At 34.0% G+C, this 14582-nt stretch overlaps 1 protein-coding gene across 2 annotated transcripts in view; it reads right to left on the reverse strand.

Annotated features, from left to right (window-relative positions):
• Window positions 1-14582, reverse strand: part of IPO7 (importin 7) — a 52915-nt gene that overhangs the window by 23587 nt on the left and 14746 nt on the right. For both annotated transcript variants that reach the window (XM_008576131.1, XM_008576133.1), the window contains exons 2-8: window positions 12659-12740; window positions 9940-10093; window positions 9191-9349; window positions 5389-5545; window positions 3723-3812; window positions 1515-1609; window positions 1317-1401 (exon numbers count right to left, since the gene is read on the reverse strand). In XM_008576131.1, coding sequence (XP_008574353.1) covers window positions 1317-1401; window positions 1515-1609; window positions 3723-3812; window positions 5389-5545; window positions 9191-9349; window positions 9940-10093; window positions 12659-12740 — 822 coding nt within the window. The remainder of the gene's footprint in view (window positions 1-1316; window positions 1402-1514; window positions 1610-3722; window positions 3813-5388; window positions 5546-9190; window positions 9350-9939; window positions 10094-12658; window positions 12741-14582) is intronic.

Consider the following 14582-nt stretch of genomic DNA (forward strand, 5'->3'; position numbering starts at 1 on the left):
TGTCCCATGCAGGACGTTATAAAATCATGTATGGATAAAAGACCCATTCAACATGCAACTTAGACCAATGAGTTCTAAAAGAATGCAAAATGTTTGTTGTTACAGTTTCATACTCCACATTTTAAGAAACTACCATTTTCAAGTTTTGGTGTGAAATCAAAGAACTTCCGTAATTATCTGAAGTCTATTAAAACAGTCTTCCCTTTCCAACTTCATACCAGTAAGGCCAAATTTTCTTTATGTCAACCAAAACAAATTAAAACAGACTGAATGCAGAAATAGATGAATATTCAGCAGCCTTTTATTAAGCCAGACATTGAAGACATTAGAAAAAAATATGTAACAATGACACTTCTCTTTCTAAAAAATTTTCATTTTGGAAAGTTATTTTTGCACAAAAAATGTTCTCTGTGTTAACATGTAATGGGGTTATTATTTTTAAATGAATTAACTGTTAAATTGTTTTCATTTCTAATATAATAAATATCACTAGGAATAAGCCACATAAATGAAAGTCCACTGATGTCTTCGATAATTTAAGAGTATAAAGAGGTCCTGAAAACAGAAATGTTTGAGAACTGTTACAGCGTTCACATTCACTCTTTCATTGCCAAAGAAATAAGAAATAAGCAAGACAGAAATTAATTTTTTTTTTAAAAGATGACTGGTAAAAGGATCTTAACCCTTGACTTGGTGTTGTCAGCACCATGCTCTCCCAAGTGAGCGCACCAACCATCCCTATATAGGACCCGAATTCGCGGCCTCGGCGCTCCCAGTGCCCCACTCTCCCAAGTGAGCCACGGGGCCAGCCCTAGAACAAGGTTTTAAAACACTAAGGTCAAGGGTTCGGATCCCTTGACCAGCTGCCAAAAAAAAAGATTGTTAATCAACTGGCACATCTGCAGTGATTCAAATAATATGGAGAGAACCTAGTAGGTGTCAGACACTTTCCTAAATTTTGTACATGCATCATCTCACTCAATCCATATAACACAATGACATAGATATTAATAACATAGATACTATTACTATTTTCATTTTATACCTAAGGAAACTGGAGCTTAGAGGTTAAGTAAACTTCCCAAGACTCCCCAGCTAGTTCAGAACTCTTCAGTAGTTAAAAAAAAAAAAACATATGGCTAAAGGGCCTTCAGTTGTATTTCTTTCCTTCTTTTTTGTTAAAGATGACTGGTAAGGGGATCTTAACCCTTGCCTTGGTGTTGTCAGCACCACGCTCTCCCAAGTGAGCCACAGGCCGGCCCTCAGAAATTAATTTTCCAATATGTTTCTACTTAGAAAAACTATCTTAGACTTACCTGTTGGACACCAACAGCAAACGCCTTCAGAAATACTTCAGCAAATTCATTATACTCTTTGGAAACATTGCCAGGGCTTCCATATCTAAAAGAACATTAAAATGCCCACTGTTTCTTTATAATGCTTTATACCAGCACTTATAAAAGCAAAAGCTTAAAAAAATTCTTTTAAATCACCATTTATGAAAAGGAGCTTACCTTTCAAAAAGCCTTGCTAAAATATGTAAAGCCCACTTCTTACATTTCCACCATGGTAACTCAGGTCTATCGTCTTCTTCAACTTGAAGTGTTTCCTTTAAAGAGACATATTTAATGATAGTAAAAGATGATACAATCTAGGAAGAAGAGCATAAGGTAAAAACAGATTCACAAAAATATGAATACTCCACCAATGTTGGCCTTTCTCAATAAAAGGTTAGACTTGGGAAAGTATTAGTCCTTATTTAAATCTAAGAGGCATCCTTACTGCTTCATTACTTGGTTATAAAGAATACACTTTTTAACTTCTTACAAGGGCTGGCTGGTTAGCTCAACTGGCTAGAGCATGGTGCTATAACACCAATGCCCAGGTTTCGATCCCTGTACCAACCAGCCACCAAAAAAAATAAATAAAATTCTTACAAAAACTTAAAACCAAATATTTTAGTCAAGATCTAAATAATATAAAGTTAAGGCCATGGCAATTGTAGTTTTATCAAAACCAGTATAATTCATAATGGAAAGGGCATGAAAAACCCCACTTCAGAAATCTAGTTTCAGGTATACCAATATAAATGCACAAAGATATATGTATGAGAATATTCATCACAACACTATTTGTAATAGCAAAAAATTGCCAAGGACCTAAACATTCATTAATTAGGTAACATTTAACTATGGAACATCCATAAAAGACTACTATACAATCATTAAAGGAATAAACTGCATCACTATCTACTAACCTAAGATATCCATTACACATTTTTAAGTTAGGATAAGGAAATGAGAATACAGAGTTACTGAAACTCTCATATACTGCCAGTGAGAGTAATACTACAACTACTTTGGAAATCACTTTGGAAGTTACTTAAACTTAAACTTACCCTATGACTCAATTCCATTTCTTTGGTATTTACGCAAGTAAAAACATGTGATCACAAAAAGACTCATATACAAATGTTCATAGTAGCTTTATCTATAATAGTCAAAACCTGAAAACCACCCAGATATCCAACAACATGTGAATTTATACATAAAATGTGGTATATCTATACAACGGGAAACTACTCAGCAATAAAAAGAAACAAACTACCACTACACAGCATGAATCAATCTCATAAAATACATTAAAGAAGCTAGAAACAATAGATTATTTTTATTTTAAGTTCTAAAACAGGCAAAATCTATTGTGCAAGAAATGGGAATGATGGCAGAGATGACTAAAACCAGCCACAAACAGATATTCTGGGGTGACGGTTACCTGGGTGCGTATAATTGTAATAACTCATTGACCTGTTTACTTATAATTTATGCATGTTACTGAATATAAACTATACCACAAAAAAAGTACAGAATATGTACAAGAGACATTTAAAAGTTGTATTTTATACCTATTAAATGTGTACAGAATAATACACACCAAACTAGCTCCCTAGGGAGTGGGAGAAATGTTCCGTATATTTCTTCTGAAACTGTTTTAAATATGTTTGTTTTGTTTTGGCAGCTAGCCAGTATGGGGATCCAAACCCTTGACCTTGGTGTTACCACCACCACATTCTATATTTAAAATTTTTTTGAAACAAATCTAAAAATATGTAAATAATAAACTACAAAACAGGAGGTTGATCTCACCTATTGCCGTTAATATTATGTTGGCTAAACTACATAACCTTCCCATGTCTAAGTTTAAAATAAAATTCAGAAGGAGTTTTTGGAAGATTAAGTAAGGTATATAATAGTCCTTAAAATATACTAGGTATTCAGAAACTTGTAAATTCCCCTACCTCTCTAGAAAACTAGACTATAACGAAAAACAATTTAAAAAATTGTGACTAAATGTAAAAAACAACATAATTGGACAACTCAACGTACTAAAAACCACTGACTTGTACATTTTAAAAGGGTAAATATTATGGTCTGTGAGTTATATCTCAATAAAGTTACTTCTAAATCAAGTTTTCCTCTGTTCATGGGCATCTGACAAATTATGACGCTAAAATCTAGCTACGAGCTCTTTTTAGCTAAAAATGATGAAATGAACTGAGAACATAAGAAACAGAAGAATTGGGATGAAGTAAAGAGATACATACAAGCACCTAATCAATAACTTATGAAATAACCCTTCACAATTTCTTGCTTAGTATATGCACATATGTAAACAAATGAAAAAGTATCTCTATATCTAGAAACAATGCAGCACAAACTTACATTAGGTACATCTCTGTTCACAACGGTCTTTAAAATTTCTATCCATTCTGTCAGGTTCTGTTGATTTATCAGCTCCAGTGGTAGTGTGTACTAAATAAAAATTAAGAATATTTTAAAGTTCTTACTAAAGAAAATCCTATTTCCTTTTTCTCTTCACAATACCTATCAAAAATACTTTATTCAATCCACATTTCCTGCTTTTAGTACATAGGCAAATTTTTTGGTTACTGATATACAACGGTAAACAGTGGCAGTGACCGTGGGCACCCTTGTCTTATTCCCAACTTATTGGGAATATATCTTATTTTCTCCATAAAGTATGATATTTGTTGCAGATTTCTAGTCAACACCTTTTATCAAGTTAAGGAAATTTCTATTCTAGGATTCTGACAGTTGTTTTCTTTTTGTAAGGCAGGAATGGTTACTAAATTTTATCAAATGCTTTACCTGACATCCATATAGATAGTTTACAGGTCTCTCTTTTAATGTGATAAGAGTTAATCACAAAAACGAATTTCTTACTGTTGATCCATTCTTGAATTCCTGGGATAAAGCCTATCACAGTAGACTGACAAAATCAATATACCATTAGGATTTTAGAACATCTATTTTCACAAATGAGACAGGACTATATTTTGATATCAGGGTATGCTAGTCTCAGAGTAAGTTGGGACAATAAATATCTATTTTGTCCTATGCACCAGGGACAGTTTTCATACAGAATTATTATTTTAATCTAAAACCTGTGATCTTACCAGTTAAGAAAAATATGGAAAGGCTATACATATATATACAGTCTATTCAAATCACTTACAAAAGAATGACATGAGAAGGATACAACAGAATGGCATTAAAGTGCCCTTAGATTCAGATTTGAAGATATTACAATGTCTTTAAAGATATAGCAAAGACAATGTAAAATTCAACCAAACAATGGATTAAGTCAGCTATAATCATGGTGGAGGTGAAGTCACAAGTCTATTTAAATGAGATTTTAAAAAGTAGTGGTATGACTTGAACCAAACGTCCCTGTAGATTAGACAAACCCTACTATGGCTATACAGTGCAAAAAAACCACAAAAAACAGAATTTGAATCCTGGTCAAAAAAATCTGTTTTATAAGTAATTACATGCCACTGAGAATAGTGACCCAACTATTTCCCTAGTAGGTATCTTTTATCCAGAAAAGATTTAGAACAATATACGGAAATGATGAAGCCCATTACTGTGTGCCAGTCTAGCCCACAGAATTAGTATTTTTGTGTCAAGTTTAGGAATAGGTTTTGTATTTATTGGGACAATCTATGTATATTTGGCATATAAAAATATATGTTAGATTTCAATCGTAATCAAGTATTAACCAGTTTTCAGACTCATGAATTCTTAAGGTGAAAGATATAAGAAAATTTTACTAATTTTGTTGCGTTCAATGGTTTAAAAGAACTTGAGATTGCCCATTTACAATTTAAGATTAGGATTGTTTACATATTTGGGGCAGTATGCTTATTTAGACTTATAATTTACTTATGGTTTTGGCAATTTATATTTTCCGAGCAAATCATCCACTTAATCTAAATTTTCAAGTGTAATTATTATTTAGATGCTGAAATTTTTAAAATGTTTAATATGGCAAATAACAGACTGACTTTTTATATATAAAAATTACCTGAACAAGAGCATAGAAGATCTTGAATATTTGTTTCTGGATGAGGACAGACTGATCAGACTGATCAGAAAGAAGCTGGATAAAACGATCCTTTAGAACTGGCAAGAAATGCTGCATTGCTGCTACCAATGGGCTCCGTTCCTCTGGTTTCTTGTACCTTTGGGTAGGAATACAAACTAATTCCGTAAGAACTTATTTCCAGTTTTATATATATATTTAACCTAGGTATGAGTTTATAGAAAGACTCATATTATCTTTTAATTCCATTTTTCCATGAACTTTTTGAAGTTCCCTAGTATTTGTTCACATAAATAAGCAAATACTTCCTAACCAATTTAGAAAAAGAAAAGCCTACTCTGGAGCAAAACCATCAGCAAAAGTAGCTTGAGTAAAACTTCAAGTAACAGCATATCTAATATTTACTGAACATTTATTAAGAGGTCAATTATCTTCAAGGCCCCTGTTAATATCCTCACGTTTCAGTTGAGAAAACTGAGACGCAGAAATTAAATTTCTTTCTCAATAATACATAGTTAGGTATGAACCTAGATGGCTGGGATCCAAGGACTGCCCTCAACCACTTCACTATGCAGTTTCTAATTGTTAGTATTGATACAAATGAGCCACAGTGATTTGGCTTTTAAACAGTAGCAACTAATGAATAAATACAATCAGTTATACATTACCAACCATTAAATAATTTACATATCAACAGCTTTAAGGCAGAAGTGGCATGTATAAAGCAGAAAATATTTTATTTCAAAAGCATTATAAACCAGAAGTCCTTCTATAACCCACTTGGTAACAAAATGTGACATCAACAGGCTATTTATTTATGATCTTCATTTAACCCATTTGGGGTCAATATTCACACACACACAGACACACACACACTCTCTCTCTCTCTCTCTCTCTCTCTCTCTCTCTCTCTCTCTCTCGTTCTTTTGGTGACTGGCTGGCACGGGGATCTGAACCCTCGACCTTGCTGTTATCAGCACCACACCCTACTGAGTGAAGTAACAGGCAGTCTGATATTCACCTTTTTTGTGTGACTGGCATGTATGGGGATCTGAACCTTTAACTTTGATGTTACAAAACCACGCTCTGAGGGAGCTAACCAGTCAGCCCTCGATATTCACATATTTTATAGCAGATATAATAATCTATTCAACTACTGGGCGCTGCTACAGATTTCAACAACAGTACTGCATAATGTATTACGGGAACCTCATTACCTTTCTAAAATCTGAAAAATTCTGAATCCAGAACTCCATTTTGCACCAGTGGTTATGGATAAAGAATTGATGACCTAATTGAGACATTTCTGCATATAGATTTCTTAGCATTTTAACAGTATTGTTAAAATGTCTGTTGATTTATTTTTTTTTAAAATCAAATAATCAAAATTATAGGTTACAACTATGGAAAAGCAATTCCAGCTTCCATTATTTGGATTACTGGTTAGAGAAATCATTATTCCAACAGCCACAGCTTATCTTTTTTGGAATACTTAATTATCTAAACTGCTTTAAATTGGTTTTCCATAGTAGATCCCAATTTTATTTATTGGTAACCTTCTTCTTTAAGAAAGAAAATGTATTTAAGAAATAAATATCTGAGTACATTTTCAAAAGGTAAAGGCAGATTTCTCTTTAAAAGCTGGATTCTTTTTCCTACTGGGTGAGATGAGAACCAAAGTAAATTGCCAAGAATATAAAAAATACCAAGAGAAATGTTCACACTAATAATGATTAGGGCTATTAACACAATTAAATGACAAATTATTTTAAATATTATTTTAATGTGCTAAGAAATTACACCTAGCATGTAACCAACCTTACTTTCTTCAAGTCAATAAAACAATAACAATTTATAAACAATTTATAATTTGTACTGTCCAATCTGATTATAAAAACTATAATTATTACAAAGTTTCCTTTTAACGAAAAAGGTGAAAACTACATTTTGCAGTTTTCTCCATTTATCCACTCAGGTGATCATCCATAGTAAGAAGTTTGAATACCCATTCCACATAAGACATTCTACTCTCCTACCTTTCTCACTACACTGGATGGTGGACTGGGAGTTAGATGGTACTAGCTGTTAATATAAGCTAATGGGTATGAAAGTAATTTATAGTGCCATACATATTACTACCCCATAAGACCTGAAAGTTCCTGCAAGTGTGAAAATGTGACACTAATAAACAGTCTACTACCACAAGGCTGTGTGATGTGTCAAACTACTGAACAATATTCATAGGAAATCCTTAAATCCTAAGTCTAACACTTTTCTCTTAAAAAAAAAAAATTTCAATGGCTCCTCAGTATCTAAAAGATCATATCCAAATTTCCCATTGTGACATTCAAAACCCTTATTAACATGGTTCCAATTTACTAGTCAAAAACTATTTCCAACCTCTCACCAGAAATTATCTATACCATTAATTCTGGTCTCCTCACTATCCACTAATGAAGTCTCATTTCCACCTCCGTACCTTTCTATCTTTGTTCATAGTACTACGTACATACATACTACTACATACTACTACGTACACACATTCCTCTTCAATGTTCCTTCTATGCTCCTTCAACCAACAAGCACTTCCTGAGGAGCTATGCTCTTGAAAACCACCACAAATCCCAATTTCTCCATGAATATTCTTAGAACTGCTTCAGTCCACACAGATCCCTTGTGAACATCTTGTGCTCCACAATCAAACACTGGCTAAAAATGAACTAGAAGTCCAATATTATAGCAGCCTCCTATATCTCCCATTTTAAAATCCCTGACACTTTCTCTCCTGCTAAGATGATAGGCCAGGAAAGACCTGAACTTCCTCAATGACACTGACCACTTATTGTTGTTATTCTCTCTAATTTTAGTCACTCTCACTTACCAGAACTACAACAACTGGCACTCTGACTGAGCTTGGAGCAACAGCTGGTACATTCCTTAGCATGAAGATGGATAGCTGGTGGAAACACAAGAAAACACCAGTACCAATACCGTAAATGGTATACTTCTCTACTGCTCAGAATAAAAGCAGCAGTTCATCAGCTATTTTGATACAGGACCCAAAAAGGGTATCAGAGGCCAACTCCAAGTCCCAGATGTAGAGGGTTCACAATGGCATCTGTGTAGCTGTTAGGACTAGAAATAATGTCACTATCATGGTATAGAAGTCTTCCTCATGCCTTCATGATTTTCCAACATCAAACCTTTCAAGTGCCTATCAACTTCATTACTTTCACCTCACACTTAAAAGAAAATCCCTTCAACTTCTGGCTTACCACTCAGGGCTATACCTCAACTTCCAAGGTTAGATTTTTTTTTTTTTTCCTGATCCCTAAACCCAGATCTAAAATGATCCCTTGGCCTAAAATCTTTCTTATTAATTACTTATATGAACTATAATTTGCTCAAATAAGCAAACAATGAAATAGGTGAGTGTGAATCCCTCAAAACACACTGATAAAGAACCAAAATAAGGTTAAAACCCACAGAAAGAAAGCCAGAAGTAATAAATAGCTCTAATGCTCAATGTACTGTGATCACCTTCACATTTAAAAAAAACTTATCTGAAGGCCTTTTATCATCACCTATCGAGGAGTCAAACTTTAGAAGAAACTGCAGAATTAGAGTAAGAACGCCACTTCAAAAAATACTAAGTTAAAACTAATATATAATTCACTAATTTTATTACCTATGCCAAATATGATTTTATATATTCAAACTGGCTTAAAATTTCCCAACTTTTCCTATTTCTCAAAATGCTTTCGGAATTGGGAGAGAGACTTACTCATAATTTTTCACAAGTTGATAAAGGCAAAGAAGAATTCCTAGCCAACAAGCACTGTTATCAGACTGAAGATAAAAACCAATTTTGTCCACAATGGCAGTCCAGCGGCTTGGATAATCATGTTTGATGATGTGATGAATGCATGTAGTAAGCTGTACCCTGAAAGTTAAAATTAAAGAGTAAGGAGGAAGAAATATTATCTAGATATTTTGCTAACAATGTTATTTCAAAAAACCTATCTGATATTTGGATGTACATAGAATAGACGATTCAAAATAAGTCACTCATCAACAACTATCTGTTCCTACTGATTTAAAAGAAACCCAGCAAATATGTTACAAATGCAGGTGTTTTTTATTTTTCATTCCTATTATCAACTGACAAATTTCAAGTAAGAACATCATCTATACTCATTAAAAATTCTTCAAAATCCTATAAAAATAAGAGCTTTCAAATATCAAAAGACCATATAAAGTATATGACAGCATTCCACTGTTTTCTTTACCCCCTCCCTTTCATCTTATGATAGTATACAAATTTTATATGAATTCTTTCGTTTCTGGTTTTATAAATGTAAAATTCAACTGCAGTAAGAAAATAAATCAAAAAGGCATTCTCTGGTAACATCATTATTTGCTAAGTTTTCTGCTACAAAAAAGACGAGCTTGTTCTGAAAAGACCAAAACAAAACAAAACACCCCAAAATTACATATCTGCAACAAAGAGTAAATTTTACAAAACATAAATACCTAATGAGCTCAGGAGAGTGAATAATGGCTTCTACAATATTTTCTCGAATACAATGTCGATCTTCTTCTGGAATAGTATAAGGGGATATATCCCCTGGTGCAGTTTCCCGATCAGGCCAATATTGTGTAATCATATTTTTCAAATAGATAACACCTAAAATAAAGATCAGTTTGACAAAATAATGTTTACTGTGAAAGTACTGTGAATATCCCCTATAAGTGTCCATACCTCAATTATTTCTATCAAACCATTCTTAGTAAAGCTATCCTTTTATAAACAAAATATTACATTTGATTATTTTAAAAGTTGATAATTAAAACAAATTTAACATTCAGTTACAGCAATCACCCAGAAAATTATTAAACACACAGCCTAAGGGAACTCTGCAAATAATCACACTACAAAGCTGTTACAAGATCTTTTACATCTCCTACTCTGTAGGAGAGTTAAATTTTCTCAAATCAGTTGTCTAAATGAAGCCACTAAAGACAAAACCATCACAGATAGACCAATATAGCTTCTACGACTAATCGCACAAAGGTGATTAAAAAACAAATTTTTATCATAGAAAAATCACAGTATAAAAAAGTTCATAGTCTATAAATCTAAGTATTTTAATCACATATCACTTCAAATTCACACATTATTTTATGGGAGGATTTGCTGTGTTCAAAAATTACAGCTTACTATTTCTGTCAGCTATCATACCACTATCTTTGCACACTGCTATTTGACAAAAGTTAACGAACTGATGATGTCGCTAAATCCACACTACTAACAATGCTTTTTACCCAGCATGGGGCGGGGGGTGGCTTTACGAATGTACAGGATGTACTAGAAAGGGAAATTATTCAAAATTAATTAATCCATAAAGTCTGCAAAACACTGGCTCTTCTCTAATTAGGAATTCTTACCTGGAATCCTGCACCATTTTGAATAAGGATAATTGACAGTACTAGGATTTTTATACCCTACTTTGCTTTATCTTAATACACCATCTTATAGTACAGAAGTTCCCCTACTATATTTCAAAAATGATTAAGACTACACACCAAAATACCCTTCAACAAAAGTTTTGTTGTTGTTTGGCGGCTGGCTGGTACCAGGATCTGAACCATGACCTTGGTATGATAAGAACTGTGCTCTAACCAACTGAGCTAACTGGCCAGCCCCCCCACAAAAGTTTTAAGATAACCTATAACTATAATAAAGAATGTTGACTCAGTGTATGCGACTGACACAGTCCAGATTAATATTACTACAGAATTTTGATTCTTTAGCTCCAAAACAGAACAAAGACTAAAATTAAGACCTAACAGTCCCTGTGTATCTGGATGAAGGCTCTGTGATTCTTTGCATCACACTGGAATGGGATATATACTATATTATACCGTATGAAAATGTTCCATTACTGTGCTACTCATATAAAAATGTTTTTTTAAAAAAAAATCACAAACAACTTACATTCATTTATTTCCAAAGTACCTATACTGTATCAGGCAATATTTTAAGCACTGGGAATACAACTGTTAACAAAATAGACCTGAGATTAAATTCTATTTCTAACAATTGAGAAATATTTCACTTCATATAACACATTATAGTAAGTTATTTAGCCATTAAAATATTAATTTGAAGACTAAAACTATGTAAAGAAAAGGGAAATGCTTACTATACAACACTGAGTGAAGGAAAAAAACAAAAAGTTTTTGCAGCTGGCTGCTAAGGGGATTCAAACCCTTGAACTTGGTGTTAAAACACCCTGCTCTAACCAACTGAGCTAACCAGCCAGCCCCCGCAACCACACCCTCCCCTCAAATATTTTTAAACAAAATAAGCGTAAGAAAAAAGAACTGGATAAAAACCAAAAAACAGAAAAACATAAAAATGTAATCTATGTTTCCACAATGATGAAATTATTGGTACTATATATTTCCTATAACAAAATTAATATAATGACAACTAAATTAAGAAATTAAAGTTGTGAATTCCATTACTTTGCAGACTAACAGATAATATTCAGAAGTAGTATGGCACATTTTCACAGACTTTGATACTGAGGAAATTGCTCAACATCTTGAACAGGAACTGAGATACAGTACTTTTTAAATTGTTAAAATAAAACAATCAAAGCAAAAAGGTATAAGGAATAACTGTATAAACAAAGAGATTTGTGTCTTAGAATCACCTATCAGGGAAGGAAACTGAGAATATGTAGATAATAAACTCCATCAATTTCTCTTTGCAGCCTCTGTTTTTTTTTTTTCCTTTTTGTCTTTTTTTTTTTACTGACCAGTAACGGGATCACAACCCTCGGTGTTGCGCCTGCACCGCGCTCCTGGTTGAGCGGGAACCGGTCTCCACATGGGATCCGAACCCTCAGCGGGAGTGCCGCCGCACTCCCAGGCAGCGCACTCTCCAGTGCGCCACCAGGCTGGCCCTGCAGACTCTGTTTTAATTCAAGTAAATATCAAGGGCTGGCCAGTTAGCTCAGTTGGTTACAGTGCAGTGTTATAATTCAACTAAATATAAATTATTCCTTTAAATTCTGCCACCATCTACCAAGGCACTTGCTATTTGTTGTAAACACTGAGGGCAAAGAGATTCTCAAGGAAAAAAATCTCTGAAGGGCCATCCCAAGATACTTCTGCTATTTAAATATGAGCCTTTTAAACAATATATTTACATACACTCAAGAAAATAATTCAAGAGACTTGCCTGCCTGTCTCACAGGTAAATCCAGTTGTTCCGACATAGTAATCTGGAGCAGTGTTGAAACAAAATTCGGAGACTTGTGTGCCTACAAACAAAAAAATACATTTTTAATTTGTGCAAATAAACATACTTTAAAATAACAGACCCAAGGAACTTCAATACTCTTCCATTGCTTGGCTGCCACAAAAGTCTCTTCTTAACTTGCTCCCAGCCTTATTTCTCACCACTCCCTACACTGAACTGGAACAAATTTGATGACTTAAAACCTAAAACTTTTTTGGATATTTACATTTGCCTGCATACTTGTGCACTTCCCATTTATCCCAACTCACATTCTTAATCAACACTGGTGGCACAGCTCAAAAACGATACCATCTGTAATCCCTATTTCCCCATTGCAGTAATAATTTCTCCATGGAGACATTCTATTACGTGGCTAGACACATACTAAATCAATAAAAAATGAATAGCTTGGGGTGATATCCATTGATATGTTTTTCACAAGTGCGTAAAAATTGAATATAACCTTATGTTCACTTTTCTGTATATGTTACATTGCAACAGAGTTAAAAGGCAGTGGTTTTGAACATTCAATAAAAGTAGGATACAAACTATATAATCATAATTTAATAAATGTTTTTATATAAATATGCAATGTGACATATACAGAAAAGACAAAGGAAAAATTCACTGAAAATGCTAAAATTAGTTATCATGGAGTTGGGGAGGTAGGATTACAGAGGAGCTATTCTTTATACAATTTCTATTTTTCAAAATTTATATTATGAACCTGGATCACTTTCATTAACAGCACAAAAAGACTGGCCAGTTAGCTCAGTTGGTTAGAGCACAGTGCTGATAACACCAAGGTCTAGGGTTTGATCCCTGCACCAGCCAGCTGCCAAAAAGGGGGAAAAAAAAAAAAAGACAAGAAGGCTACATAATGATTCTAAATTCATCATATTTGCTTTTGATTTTCTTAAAGAACCGAACAAGTTAAATCCCTTCTTGTATGTTTCCTCAGTTTCATTCTCTTCTGTCCCCATATAAACACCACCTATAATGTCATCTCCTTTCAACCCAAGCTTTAGTATTTTTCTGTACATGTTCACATAAACAATATTCTGATTTTATTTTAGTTTCCTCTTTATAGACTTTTTTTCCCCAAACATTCTTGATGGAGTTTGGATGTATTATCCTCCCAGAAATCATGTGGAAATTTGATCCCCAATGTGGCAGTGTTGGGAGCTGTTTGAGTCAAGGGAGCAGATCCCTCATGAATGGATTAATGCTCTCCCGGGGAGGGGAGAGGGCGGGGGGGAGTAGTGAGTGAGTTCTTGCTCTATTCCTGCTAGAGCTGGTTGTCTAAAAGACCCCTGGCACCTCCTTTCTCTCTCTCTCTTGCTTCCTCTCACCACGTGATCTGTTGGTACCCACTGGCTGCCTGCCACTTTCCTCCATGAGTAGAAGCAGCCTGAGGCCCACGTCAGATGCAGCTGTTCCAGAATTGTAAGCCAAATAAAACTCTGTTCTTTATAAATTACCCAGTCTGAAGTATTCTGTTGTAGCAACTCAAAATGTTCTAATACAATTCTGCAAATACATTCTTACAAAGAATTTTCCCTTTGAATATAAAAAAATGTCCTCCATTAGAATCTAGAGTGATACTTTATTCATTCGGTCACTCCAAAAGTTATTTATTTGGGTGTTCTTGGTGCAAGACATTATGCCAGGAGCAGAGACTATAGAGTTGAACAAGACAACTGAGGGAAACATATAGTATAGTGAAGAAATACAAAATAATCAAACAGGTAAGAGGGCACTGTGGAAGAATCAAAAGGAGAATCTTCTAATGTAGCAGAAGACCTGAACAGAGGAAGTTAGATAGATGAAGGGGAGGTATTAACCCTTTCCAGTACTCTAACTA

Source organism: Galeopterus variegatus, unplaced genomic scaffold (genome assembly GCF_000696425.1).
Source record: "Galeopterus variegatus unplaced genomic scaffold, G_variegatus-3.0.2 Scaffold1297, whole genome shotgun sequence".
NCBI lineage: Eukaryota > Metazoa > Chordata > Mammalia > Dermoptera > Cynocephalidae > Galeopterus > Galeopterus variegatus.